General features: G+C 36.9%; 1 protein-coding gene across 4 annotated transcripts in view; it reads right to left on the bottom strand.

Annotated features, from left to right (window-relative positions):
* LOC123520542 (protein GDAP2 homolog) overlaps nt 1-20,000 on the bottom strand; it is a 69,576-nt gene that overhangs the window by 39,445 nt on the left and 10,131 nt on the right. For 3 of the 4 annotated variants that reach the window (XM_045282920.1, XM_045282903.1, XM_045282910.1), the window contains 7 exons: nt 17,073-17,259; nt 15,318-15,454; nt 9,992-10,124; nt 7,115-7,224; nt 6,474-6,628; nt 6,242-6,326; nt 4,009-4,029 (listed from right to left, as the gene is read on the bottom strand). In XM_045282920.1, coding sequence (XP_045138855.1) covers nt 4,009-4,029; nt 6,242-6,326; nt 6,474-6,628; nt 7,115-7,224; nt 9,992-10,124; nt 15,318-15,454; nt 17,073-17,245 — 814 coding nt within the window. In that variant the 5' untranslated portion in view covers nt 17,246-17,259. The remainder of the gene's footprint in view (nt 1-4,008; nt 4,030-6,241; nt 6,327-6,473; nt 6,629-7,114; nt 7,225-9,991; nt 10,125-15,317; nt 15,455-17,072; nt 17,260-20,000) is intronic. The other variant, XM_045282930.1, reaches the window with a different exon arrangement.

The following is a 20,000-nucleotide window of genomic DNA, read 5'->3' as shown; positions in this document are numbered from 1 at the left end:
AGTAGTGAGTAGTAGTAGTGGTGGTGGTGGTAGGTGGTGGTGTAGTAGTAGTAGTAGTAGTAGTAGTAGTAGTAGTAGTAGTAGTAGTAGTAGTAGTAGTAGTAGTAGTAGTAGTAGTAAAAGAATCAGCAGCAGTAATAGTAGTAACAAGAACAACAACAATAATAATAGTAATATAATAATGATAATAATAATAATAATAATAATAATAATAATAATAATAATAAAATCATCACTTCCCATTATCATCACTATTATTATTACTACTTTCATTATATAAAAAAAATAACAAAAAAAAAATCAAATACGAACTTTCATCCTCTTACGAACCCTTATCTTGTACAAGTCTTTCTGCCCACCAATGACAGAAGCAACACTCAAGATTAACCACACAAATCATGGACTCTGTTACATAAGAAGTCAAACAAGAACTTTAATCCTCTCAAAAAGTTATCATTAGTATTTTTCTTGTTTTTGTGTGTGTCTTCTTTTCTAATGCAGTCAAATCTTTTATCTTATCTGTGGCATATTTATTGAAAACGAGGTTGATGGCTGACTCACTCTCACTCTCACTCTCACTCTCTCTCTCTCTCAAGCCAACATATTATAATCCACTAAATTTTCTCCTCTTCTTTTCTTACATTAATTTCTTAACTCAGTACATGCACTAACTAACAACTATCATTATTTACTATTGCTATTTGCCTTCTCTGCCTTTCCTTTTCTTTCTTTTCAATAACTAAAAAAAACTAAAATTCAATAGTCTATTAATTTTTCCCTTATTTAATATTCTAGTAACTAACGCTAACTAGTAACCTTTCCACTATTACATGGCAATTTTCTACTTAAAAAATAAAACAAATCCAAACCTTAAAATTTAAATAACATGCAAAACCTATTTCTTTCACCCTCTGTTATTTGTACTTCTAAATGCTTATACAGATTCCGAACCTTTCTATTGGTACTGACTTGTAGAGTAAAGGTTAGGATAAACAACCAGCACAATGACAGTGGTGCCTCGGTATACATTCTGAACCTCTCCTGTACCATGACACGTTTTCATATCTATTCAACTTAGTATTTGGTGATTCTATACAGCTTCAGAAACCTATGTAGGTATTGAAATAGTGAGGAGTCTGGTTATTAATCTTCTGACCTCCATAGACCCTCCCTAGTGTCAATAAATCTTCTAATCCTACCCATAACTCATGGTAAAAATGTGTCCCAGTGCTGAAGGGGTTAATCCCGCCTTAATAACATAACAATATCATAACTATTTATACCCTATAATAAAATAAAAGGGAAAATGATTAATCCCTTCCTATGAAAAAAATATATATGAAAATGTTGTTGTTTGTCCTTAAAAAACACAACAGTAGCAAAATTTTCACCCCATAAAAAACAGAGAAAATGAAAAAAAAAAAAAAATAATAAAAATGGTGTTTCCATATTCTTAACAAAACAATAGCAAAATAATTTCTATCACAAATTAAATAAAGAAGGAATTATTGATACCTTCCCATGAAAATAAAAAAAATAAACTGTTTTTTTCAACCTTAATAACATAATACCAAAATTTTTATCCCTTCCCATAAAAAAATAAATAAAAAAATGTTGTTTGTCCTTAAAGTGATAACAATAAAAAAATTTCCACCCCATAAAAATAAAGAGAAAATGATCAAGAAAATAAATAAATGAAAATGCTGTTGTTTCCATATTCTTAACAAAACAAAAGCAAAATAATCCCATAAATAGAGAAAAAATGTTAACCTTCCCATGAAAAAAAAAATGCGGTTGTTTGCTCCTTTAATAACACAACAATACCAAAACAACTTCTACATAATAAAAAAATAAAGAGAAAATGATTAGAAAGAAATAACCAACAACCAAAAATGCTGCTGTTTGTCCTTAATAGCTCAACAATAACAAAATTTCTACCCATGAAAAAATAGAGGAAATGACAAATAATAAATAAATAAATAAATAATGCTGTTGTTTCCATATTCTTAACAAAACAACAGCAAAACAATTTCAACAACTTAAAGAAAATAAAGGGAAAATTCTTAATCCCTTCCCATGAAAATAAGACTAAGTTGTTTTTTCCTTCCTTAACAAAATAACAATACCATAACTATTTTTACCCAATAATAAAATAAAGGAAAATTTTTTAATTCCTTCCTATGAAAAAAAATAATAAAAAAAATGCTGATGTTTGTCCTTAATAACTTAATAATAACAAAATTTCTACCCATGAAAAACAAAGAGAAAATTATAAAAGAATTAATAAATAAAAATTTGATATTTCCATATTCTTAACAAAACAATAGGAAAATTTTAATTCCTTCCTATGAAAAAAATAATAAAAAATGCTGATGTTTGTCCTTAATAGCTCATCAATAACAAAATTTCTACCCATGAAAAAATAGAGAAAATGATAAAAGAATAAATAAATCAAAATGGTGTTGTTTCCATATTCTTAACAAAACAATAACAAAACAATTTGTATCACACAAACAAAATAAAGAAGGAATTATTGATCCATTCCCATGAAAATAAGACTAAAGTTATTTTTTCCATCCTTAACAAAATAATAATAATTTTTACCCTACAATAAAATTAGGGTAAATTTTTTAATTCTTTCCCATGAAAAAATAAATTTAAAAAATGGTGTTGTTTGTCCTTAATAACTTAACAATAACAAAACAATTTCCAGCCCATAAAAAATAAAGAGAAAATGATCAAGAAAATAAATAAATAAAAAATGATGTTTCAATATTTGTAACAAAACAATACCAAAACATTTTCAACCACAAAGAAAATAAAGGGAAATTTTTTAATCCGTTCCTATGAAAATAAAAATAAGCATTTTTTTCCATACTTAATAACAAAATACCAAAATTTCTACCCTATAATAAAATAAAGGGAAATTTTTTAATCCCTTCCCATGAAAAAGTAGGGAAAGTTACTGATCCCTTCCCATGAAAACAAAACTAAGCTCGGTTTTTTCCTTACTTAATAACAAAACAATACCAAAACAATTTCTACCCAACGAAATAGAGAAAATAATAATTAATTCCTTCCAGTGAAAAGAAATATGTTTTTGTCTTTCATAACACAACACCTAAACAATTTCTATACCATGAAAAATAGACAAAATGATAAAAAAATAAATAAATAAATAAAAAATGATGTGGTTTCCATATTTTTAACATATATTTTTAACATAACAAAACAATCCAACAAAAAATGGAGAAAATAATTAATCCCTTCCAGTGAAAAGTAATATGTTGTTTGTCTTTCATAACACAACACCACCTAATTTCTATACCACGAAAAATGATTGGAGAGTAATTAATCCCTCTCATGAAAAGAAAATCCTGTCAATCCTGTTGTTATCGGCACTGCTTTCTGCTAAAATATATACCTAGATACAAAAACAATATAAAATGAATGACTATACCTGGGAACACTGGACTTGACTTCTTTTAAGCAGGAGGTATCAAGACATTTGTTCCTTAATTTGGCTAACTCTGTACTTTTCTTTTAGTGAACCAGCACTCAAGTGGGCCCATTTTTAATATTTTGTTGCCCTTGGCTGGCTTCTCTCCTGCATGAAAAACACTAAAGGTAAACACTAAACAAGGATAGCAGTGTCATGACTCCTACAACTTCTAACATGTGAGTCGTATTCAAAACAAAGGTCATATATCAAGCAATTCTCCAAGACCAAGGCAGATGTATACCGAGATACCACCACTGCCAACAGACTCTACCACACATTATCAGACCCAATGGCAAACTATCATACTCACTGACAATCTACCATATCTACTGACAAACTATCATACCCACTAACAAACTAACATACTGACTAACAAACTAACATACTGACTAACAAACTATGGTACCCACTGACAAACTATCACCAAAAATCTAAAAAAAAAATGGTTTGCCTAGAGGTGTGTCAGGTCTGCTATCACTGGTCTGACTATGAACACTGTCCGTTACCTTGCTTCAACTGTAAGAGGTCTGTGAAGTAGATCAGAAGACTTGTTACTTTAGTGCAGCAGACGCTATGTACTGGATCTTATGTACGGAAATAACCTAACCTAACATCACTTTGCTTAATTTAACCCTAACTACTGTAACTTTTGCCTAACCTAATCTAACTTAACCTAATGTCATTCTGCTTAACTTAACCCCAAATACTCAAACTTTTGCCTAATCTAATACATCTCACTTAATCTAACCTTGCCTAACTTAATCTTGCCAGAACTAATCCATTTCACCTAGTCTAACTTTTGCCTAACCTAACCTTGCCAAACCTAATCTTTCTCACCTAATCTAACCTAACTTACCATTACCTTATTTGACCTATTCAAACCTAACCTTTCTAGACCTTGCCTAATATCACCTAACCTAACCTTGCCAAACTTAACTTAACCCCTTCAGTACTGGGACACATTTTTACCAAGAATTTTGTGTGCAGATGATTTTATCTACTTAAGGAAAGGTTTATGGAGGTCAAAAGATTAATGGCCAGAGACTCCACTATTTTATTCCCCACATAAGTTTCTGAACATGTATAAAATCATCAAATAATAAGCAGAATGAAATGAAAATGAGTCAGTTCTGAAGGGGTTAACCACATTTAAGCTTACCAGAACTACCCTTCCCTAACCTAACCTAACCTAATCTTTCCTTGCCAAACCTGATTAAACTCAATTTTACCTATTTTTTTATGTTGTCACCAATAGTGCCTGTAGGTTTTACTTGAAGAGTATGAGAAGCATTGTTCAGTTTCCATCCATAAGTGGCACAGGCAATTTTATTTATGATGGCACACATATTAGGACCCATATCACCATCCAAGCACATCTTTGGTGTAACCACCTAGAACCTGGCTATCATAGTGACATGTAAGTACGTAACTTTAAACCACTCAACAAATGGCAAAGATTCAAAGTGGTATGTGGTGGGATTTGAACTTACACTAACTGATGACGAGGTCGCTGTGCGACTGATACAGGATAACCTAGATGGGCCCTGGTGGCCCTTTGTTATCCTATTATTTATGTTATGTTATGTTAACCTAATGTGCCTCAACCTAACTTAATCCAGCCTACATCAAACCTAACCATTGTCAACCTAACCTACCTTAATCTAACTTAACCTAATCTATCCAAATATAAAGTAACCAATCTCAACCTAATCTAACCTTACTTATCTAACCTTACTCTAAACTGACTTACCCTTGTTTTTTTCAATACATCTACTTTGAACTTTTACTGATTTACTTCTCTATATTTCTAACTTTTATCTTCTACTTCGCTTTTAGATTTCTACTGGTTTACTGAAGTTACAGGAACTGGTGGCTGTCCCTGTATGAAACATGACTGTACTTTTTCACATCTTTCCTCTACAGTCTTTTTTATTCTTCCCCTCTTCTCTACCTCCTCCTCTATTCCTTTACCCTTCCTTTCCACAAGAACACAAGGGATGATGCAGAAATTCACCAGTCTAAATGTGGAAGTCCCTGTATGAAATATGCCTGTACCTCCACATCACATCCTTTCTCTACAATCTTTTTCATTCTCCCTCTCTCCTCTACCTTCTCCACTCTCCTGCCTTTCCTTTCCACAATACAAGAGTTGATGCAGGAACCCAACAGTGTAAATGTATCAGTCCCAGTATGAAATATGCCTATACCTTCACTTCACATCTTTCCTCTACTTTTTTATCCTTCCTCTCCACTTCTCTACCTTCCTTTCCACAAGAACACAAGGGTTGGTGCAGAAAGTCACCATCTAATAAATGTATCAGTCCCAGTAGGAAACATGCCTGTACTTCACTTCTCCACATTCTTCCTCTATTTCTTTATCCTTCCTCTCTACTCTTCTACCCTTCCTTTCCACAAGAACACAAGGGTTGGTGTAGGAAGTCATCAGGTCTACACATGGCAGTCCCTGTTTGATATATGCCTGTCTACTTCCATCTGTCCTTCTCTGTACAGACGCCTAACCTTTTAAATCCTCCACAACTATCTACTGAGTCCATTCCTTCCATCCATCACTATATCTGCAAACTAATTCCTTCCTGTCTCTTATTTAAAACCTAACGTCTTTACTCATTTTGTCTTTATTTTGAGGATGGAAAGCAGAAACATCATATCACTGAAATAAATAAACTTAACTTTAAAACACACACACACACACACACACACACACAAACATACACTCACCTTCATATTTATGTTGTGGATTGTCAATGATGCGAATTTGTCGGTCAGGTACAACAGGCTCCCCAAACTCATTACCCAACTCCACCTGTGCAGAAAAAGGACAAAAATATACCCACACACACACAAGAACAGACCTCTTAAAAATGCACAACTGCAAATCTCTCTCTCTCTCTCTCTCTCTACACAAACCACTACCACCACCAGCCCTTCCCCAAGCACTCAACACACTTACCGGCAGCAGGCAGCAGGCGATCTCCTCCTCCTTTGTGGTGCGAGGGAAGTACAGTGGGGTGAGGAGGTGGTATATACTGGTGTCAATACTGTTCACCACCATCACCACTTTGTCTATTGAGGACCCCCAGTGCTCCAGACACCTTCGCACTGTGCCTGTTGGGGGGAGACGATACTGAGGGAGGAGAGAGAGAGAGAGAGAGAGAGAGAGAGAGAGAGAGAGAGAGAGAGAGAGAGAGAGAGAGAGAGAGAGAGAGAGAGAGAGAGAGAGAGAGAGAGAGAGAGAGAGAGAGAGAGAGAGAGAGAGAGAGAGAGAGAGAGAGAGAGAGAGAGAGAGCTTGTTCCCCACACAGAACCATAGACACATGAAACACCCAAGGAAAAAGAGAAAAAAAAAAAAAAAAAAAAAAGACAGCAAATATGACAAACACCTGTATGGATTCAAGGCTTAAAATTGAACATTGAAATGCAGACAAACAGATGCATAGACAGGCAAACAGTAAAACAGCAGCAGACCTCTTGCCCCATTATGCACAGCAACAAGGCAGCCAGGTAAACACACACACACACACACACACACACACACACACACACACACACACACACACACACACACACACACACACACACACACACACTCACGCAGGGCAATGTGGGCGCCCTGGTCTGGTGGGTAGCCTCTGTTGACGGAGTTTATCACACACACTGCCACTGTTCTTATCTTCTTCTCCACCACACACTGCAGCACCCGCCTGTGTGAGAGAGAGAGAGAGAGAGAGAGAGAGAGAGAGAGAGAGAGAGAGAGAGAGAGAGAGAGAGAGAGAGAGAGAGAGAGAGAGAGAGAGAGAGAGATTATTAGTGGAGGGATTGACTGACTGACATACACACTGACATACAAATGCATTCCTATTTAAATATACAACACTCTTCTATTTACTTTTCTTTTTGAATGGCATTTTATATTGACTTATTTCAGTTTTCATCTTTCTGCCAGGCTGGTGATCCCACACAGTGCAGCCCAGACAACACATACACACACAAGTTTAAGTTCTTTATGAAGAAAGGCTACGAATACAACCTTAGAACAGAGAAGGAAAGCGGAGATCTAATAGCAGTGTACAGAGCAATGAATGGACTGGAAAAATTAGATAGAGAAGACTTACTAATCTAATCTGGAACAACAGTGACACAAGAGGACATGGAAAGAAATTAAGAAAGGACAACTGCAGGAGAGATATCAAGAAGTTCAGCTTTCCACAAAGATGTGTAGAGGTGTGGAACGGTTTAGATATGAGAGTCGTTGAAGCAAGGACAGTCAATAAGTTTAAAGAAATGTTGGATTTGCATAGATATGGAGATAGGACAGCACAAGCATAGCTCTTTTCCTGTATGCTACAACTTGGTAAATACACACACACACACACTATTTCCCCTCTTTCTGACCATATATATGAGTACTCTAACCTAAACTAACCTAACTTTACCTCACTTAAATGTAAACACACACACACACACACACACACACACACACACACACACACAGAGCCCAGGCCCTGTAAAACTACAACTAAGTAAATACACAAGGATATACATAGTTGAAAAGTGCAAGGATGAACTAAAATTTTTCTATTAACGTCAGAGAAAAACTTAGAAAAGAAAAAAAGGATGATGGATGGAAATGAAACATATGAAGAACCAAAAAGCAGGAGTAAATTTTCACAGAATCAGAATCTACTGAACCACGAGAGAAAAGAAAAAATGAGCCATCAGGAGGGAATGGAAGAGAGCAGACTTAGTGCCAATCTATAGAAGTGGAAGGAAAGCAGAGCCACTCAACTACAGACCAGTATCAATGACCAGCATGGTGAGAGAGATCTGTGAAAAGTGTTAAAGAAGCAGTATTAAGGAATTTCTACAAAAATATGATATAATAACAGAAAAACAATATGGCTTTAGACAAAAGCAATCAGGAGTAACCAATTTGTTGAGCTTTTATTCAAGAGTGACTGGTATAACACAGGAAAGGGACAGATGGGTACACTGTGTGTATCTAGATTTGAAAGAAGCTTTGGACAATGTTCCTCATTATTATTAAAGTTGGAAAATATTAGAAGATTAAATGAAAAGAAAATGAAAGAAAAGTTTCTTAAATGAAAGAGAAATAAGAACAAACACTAGTTAAAATATGTAAAATTGAAATGGAGAAAAGTAGACAGACAGTGGAGTGCCATAAGGATCATCACTGGCACAAATACACTTCATGATCGACATAAATGATATGCTTGAAGGAGTAAAGAGTTACAGGAGCCTGTTTACAGACAATGTAAAACTACAGACATAAGAAACAACAAAGACTGATATTCTACAAGAGGCTTTGATAAAATATGGAACAGAAGTTATAAATGGGAGATGGAATTTAGTGTGAAAAATGTCATACATAATGGAAATAAGGAAAAAAGTGAAAAGAAACCAAAAATGATCATACAAAATGGAAAATGAAGAAACAATACAAATACATGAAGTGAAAGACCTGCGAGTGATAATGCAAGACTCAACAGTTGGAGAAGCATAGAGTGGCAAGAAACACAGGAACAGCATTCCACTACATGAGTAAAGATAGGAGGAGGATAATTACCACTATGACTGCACCAAGGACGGACATGCTGCATCAGTGAAGTCTCTGCACAGAAGAAACATGTGGAAAAGACTAGAAAGGACACAAAGGACATCAGTGAAGACGATTACAGAACTGGAGGAATTGACACATGAAGACAGGCTAAAGGAAATGAACACGTCAACACTGAAACAAGGAAGAAAACTGGCCAAAGGCATAAAAAAGAGTAAAAAAAGAGAAAAAAAAAAAAAAGGCCCATTTAGTTGCTTTGCCCTGTGCAGGTCTGAGAGAGTTAGCCAAAAGGAAGGGATAAATGTCTTGAAACTTCCCTCTTAAAAAAGTTAAGATCATAGAAAGATAGAAATACAGAGGCAGGTGGAAAGTAGTGTTTACTTGAGAAAGGCATGAATGACTGAGAGTACTGGTTAACTCTTGCATTAGGGAGATGGACAGAACAGGGGTGAGAGAAAGAAGAAAGTCTTGTGCAGTGAGACCGCAGGAGGCGGAAAGTATGCAGTTAGTAAGATCAGAAGAGCAGTTAGCATGAAAATAGCAGTAGAAGATGCCAAGAGATGCTAAGAGAAGTAGAAAACACCATATAACACACAAGGAAACAGCAAAGAAACTAAGAGAAAGGGACATGCTTGGCTACCATGAAGAAGTATATTGCCCTACAGAGAATTATAAAAGTCTGGAACAAGGCAAGTGAGGATGTAGTACGTATTGGTAAGGAGTGTGCTCAACTAAGGAAAAACTAGACAAGTGTAGATATGGATACAGGAACACACTGGCTCTGTAAATGACAAGATAAACACATGTGCACACACACACACACACACTCACTCACTCACTCTCTCTCTCTCTCTCTCTCTCTCTCTCTCTCTCTCTCACAGACATACACACACCTGTAACACATATGCAGGGCAGTTTCCGAGGCAGTGTGGTACTTAATGTTGTACTTTGGGCCGACAGTGTGAATGATGTAGCGCGCTGGGAGGTTGTAGCCCCCCGTCACCCGCACTTCACCCGTCTTGCAGCCTGGGAGGGAGAGGCGAGTGTCAACCAAAAGGTGAAACACAATTTGTCATTTTACTATTAATGGTTTAAGAATGAAGCAGTAGGTTTGTGGTGTAAGTGAAAGAAAGGATCTGAAATGAAGTAGATTTGAAGCCTGGAAATCAAAAGAATCTCATTTTATTATCAAAAGTTATGGAATGAAGTGAGTTTGTGGCATGTGTGAAGAAGTCCGTCATTTTCTGTGGTGACTCATGGCTAAGATTACTGATGCTGCTGCTTCAGAAAATGTTTAGCCATTGTTTTAACCCCTTCAGTACTGGGGCACATTTTTACCTTGAAATTTATGTACTATTAGACCATTTTATTGACATTAAGAAGGGTCTATGGAGGTCAAAAGATTAATGATCACGGTCTTCACTATTTAAATCCCCACACAAGTTTCTGAAGCTGTAGAAAATCACCAAATAGTCACCAGAATGAATATGGAAACACGTCACAGTGCTAACAGGGTTCATATTGTTTTGAATTAAATAAACATGAAAAGAAGAGATAGACAAACTTCATCAAAACCTAAACAAAAAGTTTTCTTGCTTAATGTTGTGTAAAATGAAACATGAATGAAGGTGGTAGATAGTCTTAAGCACAACACATGCTGACTAAAAAAACAAAAACAGCAAAGTCAGTGTGGGAGTGACAGTTGTCCATGTGTTCAGCAGCTTCACTCCTGTGACCTGTGCACAGCAGCCAAACACTGCCACACTGGAACCACAGATCACACACTGCCATACAAGCACCTTTGTGGTAGTTTCATGAATGAAGGGACGGCTACTGACATTAAGCTTAAGTATTATAAAATGTACAAATATAAAAAAAAGAAGTAAAGGAAAAAGAGTCATTATACTGAATGTTACTGCTAATAATGGGTGCTACAGTTCTGCAGTGCCTGTACATGAGGCTGCCACTTGTCACTTTACTATTGAAGGTTGTTGTGGGAATAAATTAAATTTGCTGCCTGGGAATCAAAACGGATCTTTCCGGTTATACGAACTATCGATTTTTTGGGTATTTTTACATTTTTCCAATGTATTTTTTTCCGTAGAATCCGAAAATGACATTGTTATTTTGGAGAAACCTATAAGTAAAAAGTTATTCAACTTTAAAGTTATTTATTCCCTATGTAATACTGAAGAAATGCTAACTTTCATTTTTCCTCTCTTTCAGGGCAAAATTCACGTTATTTAGGGTTAATATGAATACTAAATACAATCTAAAGTGGCTATTTGAGAATATTAAAACCTAACCTAACGTAACCTAACCTAACCTAACCTAATGTAACCTAACGTAACGTAACCTAACCTAATGTAACCTAACGTAACCTAACCTAACGTAACCTAACCTAACCTAACCTAACCTAACCTAACCTAACCAATAAGTAAAAAGTTATTCAACTTTAAAGTTATTTATTCCCTATGTGAAATAAATAACTTTAAAGTTGAATAACTTTTTATCTATCCATTTCTCCAAAAAACCAATGTTATTTTCGGATTCTACGTAAAGAAATACATTGGAAAAATGCAAAAAAAAATAAAAAGTAGATAGTTCGTATAACCGGAAAGATCCATCAAAACAATTGGTCATCTTATTATCTTACTGCTCTGGAATAAAGTAAATTTCTGGTATGAGTAAAAAAAGATTCTAAAGCAAATTGAAACCTGAAAATGAAAATAACTGCTTATCTTACTACTAAAGGCTCTGAAATAAAGTAAATTTGTGTTATGTACAACAAAAGTCCGTCATCTTATTCTTAACAATTCTGTCCTTTTTCTAACTTTCTTTTTTTTGCCCTTGGCTGGCCCTCTTCCCTACGTAAAAAAAAAAATAAATAAATAAATAAAAAATAAAATGAAAATAATCTTATCTACCCAGATGGTTAGAAAAGGAATAAAGATGGACACACAATTAGAAAAGCAATCAGTCCTGCAACTATCAATGATGGTTTTGGTGGAAATGCAGTAAACTTGCAGCCTGGCAGTGACAGTGAACCAGTTGTCCTACAAATTAACAAGTTCTGGCCATTTTATTGCCTTAAGGCCAGTTTTCCACTCTTACATTATAAACAAAATATAAATTAAAAAAGGACATGAATTAACCAACATAACTTAATAATTTTCATACTTTACCACTATACACCCTAATCTAACCTAATCTGACCTGAGCTAACCCAACCAATACAACCACTAACCTAAACCAACACAACACAGCCAATATAGAGACATACCTTGGTTATTTTCTAACTTTCTTCCTATATGACCTGACCTAACCTAACCTAACCAAACCTATTCAACTTAACCTAATGTAATCTGACCTGACTTGATTTATATTAACCAAACTCAACCCAATCCAGGCTAACCAGACCTTATCTCACCTTGCCTAGCCATATCCAATGTGACCTAAACTATTTTTTTTATGCAGGAGGGAAGCCAGCCAAGGGCAACAAAATATTAAACAAAAAGGCCCACTTGAGTGCTGGTTCCCTTCAAGAAAAGTGAAGAGTTGCCAAAATTAAGGAACAAATATCTTGAAACCTAACAATTTTAAGACAGCCCAACCTAACCTGACTTGACACAATCCAACCACAAAATACACCTAAACAGTCACACAGGATACCATACAATCTCACACTAACACATCTTTATCATCTTTTCAATCAGCTTTATGAAGATCGACAATTTCTGAGTGGGTCCTGTTACACTTGTGCATCTGCTTGTCTGCACCTCCATTAATAATAAACAAAAATAGTTCCAAGCACATTCATTCTCTCTCTCTCTCTCTCTCTCTCTCTCTCTCTCTCTCTCTGTAGAGCAGGATGAGCTGCTGCCTGCCAGCTTCTCCCACCCTACATAGCAGTATACTCACTTGCCTAATGTGGTAACACTGCAACAGAGATGCTGTGGCAAATGGTGGCCACTAGTGTCCAGTGTGCAGGAGTGGAGCCCCCACCCACCCCCCACACACACACGGCGTAGTGTAGTGGTTAGCAAGCTCAACTCACAATCGAGAGGGCCGGGTTCGAGTTCCGGTAAGCGGCAAGGCAAATGGGCAAGCCTCTTAATGTGTGGCCCCTGTTCACCTAGCAGTAAATAGGTACGGGATGTATCTCGAAGGGTTGTGGCCTCGCTTTCCCGGTGTGTGGAGTGTGTCCTACCCGAAGATCGGTCAACAAGCTCTGAGCTCGCTCCGTAATAAGGAAGACTGGCTGGGTGACCAGCAGGCAACCAAGATGAATTATACACACACACACACATCTCACTACACACCGCAGCAGTCAGCGCACAGTCAATAAAGACTGGTGGAGACGTGACACACACACACACACACACACACACACACACACACACACACACACACACACACACACACACACATAGATATTTGGAGATATTTGGGTGTGTCTCTTTTCACGTGTAGCCCCTGTTCACCTAGCAGTGAGTAGGTACGGGATGTAAATCGAGGAGTTGTGGTGTGTGCCTGGTCTCAGGCCAATGCGAAGATCAGAAATAATGAGCTCTGAGCTCGTTCTGTAGGGTAACGTCTGGCTGTCTCGTCAGAGACTGCAGCAGATCAAACAGTGAAACACGCAGTCCTACCCGAAGATTGGTATATGAGCTCTGAGCTCGCTCATTAATGGGGAAGACTGGCTGGGTGACCAGCAGATGACCGAGGTGAATTACACACACACACACACACACACACACACACACACACACACACACACACAAGTTTATAAATTGATTAACGGAATGGATGAAGTGGATAATGAGAAACTGATCCTGAGAGAAGAATATGACTTTAGAAGCACAAGACTGCATAGTAAGAAACTAAGGAAGGGACGATGTCTGAGAGATGTTAAAAAATCTAGTTTCCCGCAAAGATGTGTTGAGACTTGGAACAGTTTGACTGAGGAAGTGGTGTCAGCAAAGAGTGTACATAGTTTTAAAGAAAAATTGGATAAGTGTAGATATGGAGACGGGACCACACGAGCATAAAGCCCAGGCCCTGTAAAACTACAACTAGGTAAATACAACTAGGTAAATACACACACACACACACACACACACACACACACACACACACACACACACACACACACACACACACTGGCTTCACAAGCCAGATGACTGGGGTTCGAGGCAGATATTTGGGTGTGTCTCATAGCCCTGTTCACCTAGCAGTGAGTAGATACATGTAAATCGAGGAGTTGTGACCTTGTTGTCAGACCTATCCCAAGATCGGAAATAATGAGCTCTGAGCTCGTTCTGTAGGGTAACGTCTGGCTGTCTCGTGAGAGACTGCAGTACAGCACAATGCCCACAGTGTGCTGATGTGCAGTTACAAGTCACCAATATGTAGCCACATGTGAAATGAAGACAGTTTATATTTTCTTTATTTCAAATCTATTTCATTTAAGTCTTCTTTTCAAAAGCATTACTGTTTACCACAATCAGTATGTCTTTGTATTATAGAGTTCCATTTGACAATTAAATACGACGACAACCTTCCGCTGTGAGGATGACCACTGCCATGGGACCAGGCACATGGATGAGGAAAAAAAAAAAAATAGAAAAAAAGCAATAGACAGAGATACAAGTTGATGGAAAGAATTGATGGGAAATGTGTTGGTGTGATGAAGCCTTGACCTAAAAAAAAAATGAATACTTACACAGGATACCACCTAACATAACCTAACCAGGACATAAAAACAAGACTAACCCATCAAACAAGATACCACAAAACCACAAAAACTCAGCCAAACCCACCCAGGGAGGCGGTGGCATAGTGGATCAGGAGATGGTGATGGGATCGGGCAGATGTCCACGCGTAGGTTCAAATCCCCCCACATACCACTTTGAAGCTATGCCATTTGTCAAGTGGTTTAAAGTTAGCTACATGTCACCATGATACCCAGGTTCTAGGTGGTTACACTAAAGAAGCATTTGGGTGGTGATATGGGCCCTAATATGGGTACCACTATAAATAAAATTGCCTGCGCCACTAATGGATGAAAGCTTAACGCCATTGCCAATACTCAAGTTAACTATACGCAAGAACATAAAAAAAAGAAAATAAAACATGATACAGCACCACAAAAACCTTGCCGAACCCACCCACCGCCCCACAGCACAGCACAGCACAGCACAACACAGCACAACTTACTCTTGACATCATTCTTGAGCTCCACCTTGAGTCTTGGCCCAGCTCGCAGCACCAGGCCAGGCTGTGTATGTTCTGTCAGGCTCTCATTGCTGCTGTTCACCACGGCACACACACGCAGCAGGCTGGCGTCACCACTCCTGTAGAGGATGGCAGGGTTAGGAAGTGGCTGGAGTAGTAGTAGTAGTAGTAGTAGTAGTAGTAGTAGTAGTAGTAGTAGTAGTAGTAGTAGAAGAAGAAGAAGAAGAAGAAGAAGAAGAAGAAGAAGAAGAAGAAGAAGAAGAAGAAGAAGAAGAAGAAGAAGAAGAAGAAGAAGAAGAAGAAGAAGAAGAAGAAGAAGAAGAAGAAGAAGAAGAAGAAGAGGAAGAAGAAGAAGAAGAAGAAGAGGAAGAAGAAGAAGAAGAAGAAGAAGAAGAAGAAGAAGAAGAAGAAGAAGAAGAAGAAGAAGAAGAAGAAGAACAACAACAACAACAACAACAATAATAACAACAACAACAAAAACAACAACAGGAACAAGAAGAAAAGGAAGAAGAAAAGGAAGAAGAACAAGAACAGTAGTAGTAAAAGTAGTAGTAGTAATAGTAGTAACTGTTGAAGTATTAGTAGTAATTGTCAGAACTTGGCAATGTGTCACTGAGTTGTGACTGTGAGATATTGCCGCACCACAAATTCATGTCGCAAAGTTAAAAGTCGCCAACATTTTGAAAAGTCAGACTAAGAAAGGTTACATCACAAAATTTCCTGCAACTTTTGCTACAACTTTGACCAGGAACAGAGATAACTTTTTCTTTCTTTTATTTATTTATTTATTTTAAGAAATTGGCATGGCTGGAGAAGATGGGCCAGAAGGACATGAAGTAGGAGGAAGATGACCTGTCGATATTAGTGTAGTGTGTGTTTCAACTAAAAAATATTGTTAAAAATAATGAATGTGTGTTTCTCTGCCTTGTAAAATCATGTTCCTCTTATTGCATTAAAGTTTTATTTGTAAGAAGAAGAAGAAGAAGAAGAAGAAGAAGTTCCAGTAGTAGTAGTAGTAGTAGTAGTAGAAGTAAGTAAGAAGAAGAAGAAGAAGAAGAAGAAGAAGAAGAAGAAGAAGAAGAAGAAGAAGAAGAAGAAGAAGAAGAAGAAGAAGAAGAAGAAGAAGAAGAAGAAGAAGAAGAAGAAGAAGAAGAAGAAGAAGAAGAAGAAGAAGAAGAAGAAGAAGAAGAAGAAGAAGAAGAAGAAGAAGAAGAAGAAGTGGTGGTAGTAGTAGGAGTAGTAGTAGTAGTAGTAGTAGCACAAACCTAACTACTACTGGTTCTACTAATTGATAACTTATACCAATCATTCATGACAAGGCACTAATGTTTCCTATCTCATCAGAATGGACACAAAAAAGAGAGAGTGAATTCTTTATTCTATTCTCTCTCTCAACCTGAATACAAAGGAAGAAAGAATTAAGCAGATTAGCACAATGAATGTAACTGTGTGTGTGTGTGTGTGTGTGTGTGTGTGATGGTTCAATGAGAGGTGTAGATTAGTGGTGGTGGTGGTGGTGGTGGTGGTGAAGATAAAGGATGAAGAATAACATAATGAAGATAAATAACATAACAAAGAATAAGAAGACTAAAGGAAGAGAAAAAAACAAAAAAATACACTCTCTCTCTCTCTTTCTCATTCACCACTATTACAACTGGCACAATAAAAATAATGACAATAACAAACACTACTACTACTACAACTACTACCACTACAACAACAACAACTTCTACTTACCACACACACAGCTTTTCGTTGAGTTCTGCATCAACTGGGAATGGTGGAGAGGAGTGGCAGGGGGTGGTGGTGTGGTGGTGGTGTGGAGTGGTGGTGGTGGCAGTAGTGGTGGTGGCCCATGATGGAATGGTCTCCACCTCTATTATTTGTTGGTTAGTGTCCAGTGGTTCCATGCCAATTCATGTCTCTGTAGTAGTAGTAGTAGTAGTAGTAGTAGTAGTAGTAGTAGTAGTAGTAGTAGTAGTAGTAGTGGTAGTAGTAGTAGTAGTAGTAGTAGTAGTAGTAGTAGTAGTAGTAGTAGTAGTAGTAGTAGTAGTAGTAGTAATGTGGTGGTGGTGGTGAAGACATGAAAAAAACTAAAATAAAATATTTCTCATAATATAATAGGGTTGGTTAAATTTTAGCCTCAGCCCAACCTACCCTCAACTGACCTAACTTAACCTTACCTAACCTGACCAAATGCCACCTTTTTCTAGAGGCAAAGCTCCTTCACACACTAAACTTTCACAGGAACCATTGAAAACCACAGAAACTTCCACTACAACTTTGAAAACACTAATAACTTCCACTACAACTGTGAAAACACTAATAACTTCCACTACAACTGTGAAAACACTAATAACTTCCACTACAACTGTGAAAACACTAATAACTTCCACTACAACTGTGAAAACACTAATAACTTCCACTACAAACATGACACTAATAATTTCCACTGCAACCATGAAAACACCAATAACTTCCACTACAACTGTGAAAACACTAACAACTTCCACTGCAACCATGAAAACACCAATAACTTCCACTACAACTATGAAAACACCAGTAACTTCCACTGAAACCAAGAAAACACCAATAATTTCCACTGAAACCAAGAAAACACCAATAATTTCCACTACAACCACTAAAAAACTAATAATTTCCACTACATCTTACATACTACTAATATGTAAGATACTAGAGAAAATCATTAAGGGTAATATTTGGGAGCATTTAAATGAGAATAGATTAATTAGAGATACCCAACATGGCTTTAGATCAGGGAGGTCCTGTCTTACAAATTTGCTCGATATCTTAGAATATATTACCAAGGAGTTAGATGATGGAAATAGCATAGATGTTATATATCTAGATTTTAGCAAGGCGTTTGATAAGGTACCGCATAGGAGGCTAGTGTACAAATTGAGACTACATGGGATAGGGGGTAGGTTAGTTGATTGGATTAGTGAATGGCTTTCTGATAGGAAACAGAGAGTAGTATTAAATGGGGCAATGTCTGAGTGGAAGGAAGTGGTTAGTGGGTACCCCAAGGATCAGTGCTAGGACCTCTTCTTTTCTTGGTGTACATTAACGATTTAGATATAGGAATTAGTAGCAAAGTATCAAAGTTTGCAGATGATACTAAGATAGCATGTGCAGTACAGGGTGAAAAGGACAATTACAGAATACAACGAGACCTGGACAGGCTGATAGCATGGGCAGACAGGTGGCAGATGGAGTTTAATTCTAAAAGTGTCAGGTTATGCATTTAGGTAAAGACAACACAAACTTTAACTATGAGATGGAGGGATGTTGGCTAGAGGCAGTAGAGGAAGGAAAGGATTTAGGAGTAGTGATAGACAGGACTATGAAATTTTCAAAGCAATGTTTAGAAGCAAGAAATAGGGCAAATAGGATCCTGGGTTTTATAAATAGAAATGTTAGTTATAAAAGTAAGGAAGTGGTGCGTAGCTTATATAATTCCTATGTTAGGCCCCATTTAGAGTATTGCATACAGGCCTGGTCACCCCACTATAGGCAGGATATCAACATGTTAGAAGCAGTTCAGAGAAGAGCAACTAGGATGATACCAGCATTAAAGCGCCTGGAGTATAGAGATAGATTAAAGGAATTAAACATGTTTTCATTTGAGAGGAGATGTATAAGAGGGATATGATAGAGTTATTTAAAATGTTCTCAGATACAAACTACATAGATGTGAGATCTTTCTTTACCTTAGAGGAGGGAAATAGGACTAGAAATCATGGCAGGAAGATTAGAAAGCAAGGCTGCAGGTTAGATATAAGAAAATATTTCTTTAGTCATAGGGTGGTAGACTTCTGGAATGCATTGCCAGAGACGGTTGTAAATAGCACTAGTTTGACAATGTTTAAAAACAGATTAGATAAGCACTTAAATTTATTAGATTTATAATTATGTATAGCACTGCATGATAGTTTTTATAAGAAATTTACTATAGTTAAACAAGACATGATCCCCATGTATGGGGACCACAAATTGTAGAGGATTTTGCTGCAGGACTTAGCCCTGTTAATGGGCCAAATATTTAGAATTAGTATATAATGTATTGTGTACTTGTAAGCGTATCTTTAAGTACTGATGACGAGGTCGCTGTGCGACTGATACAGGATAACCTAGATGGGCCCTGGTGGCCCTTTGTTATCTTATTATTTATGTTATGTTATGTTATGTTACAACCATGAAAACACCAATAATTTCCACTACAACCATGAAAACACCAATAACTTCTACAGCAACCACTAAAACACCAATAACTTCTACTGCAACCAATAAAAACACCAATAACTTCCACTGCAACCAAGAAAACACCAATAACTTCAACTACAACCTTGAAAACACCACTAACTTCCACTACAACCTTGAAGACCCTAATAACTTCAACTAAAAAAATAACAAACACCAATAACTTCCACTAAAACACCCTTAAAAACACCAACAACTTCCACAGCACCCCTTAACACAACAGAACCCTGAAAAACACCCCTGAAAAACCCAATAATTTTCACTACACACTGTTGGACTAAAGACACGAAGAGATATTATAATTTCTCAACTATGTAACTCTGTCTCTCTCTTACTCTTTCGCTGTCACAGTAACAATAAACTACTATTACTATCACTATCAAT

The sequence above is a fragment of the Portunus trituberculatus genome, chromosome 7 (genome assembly GCF_017591435.1).
Source record: "Portunus trituberculatus isolate SZX2019 chromosome 7, ASM1759143v1, whole genome shotgun sequence".
NCBI lineage: Eukaryota > Metazoa > Arthropoda > Malacostraca > Decapoda > Portunidae > Portunus > Portunus trituberculatus.
The sequence above is the reverse complement of the archived record's forward strand: the minus strand, read 5'-3'. Positions and strand labels throughout refer to the sequence as shown.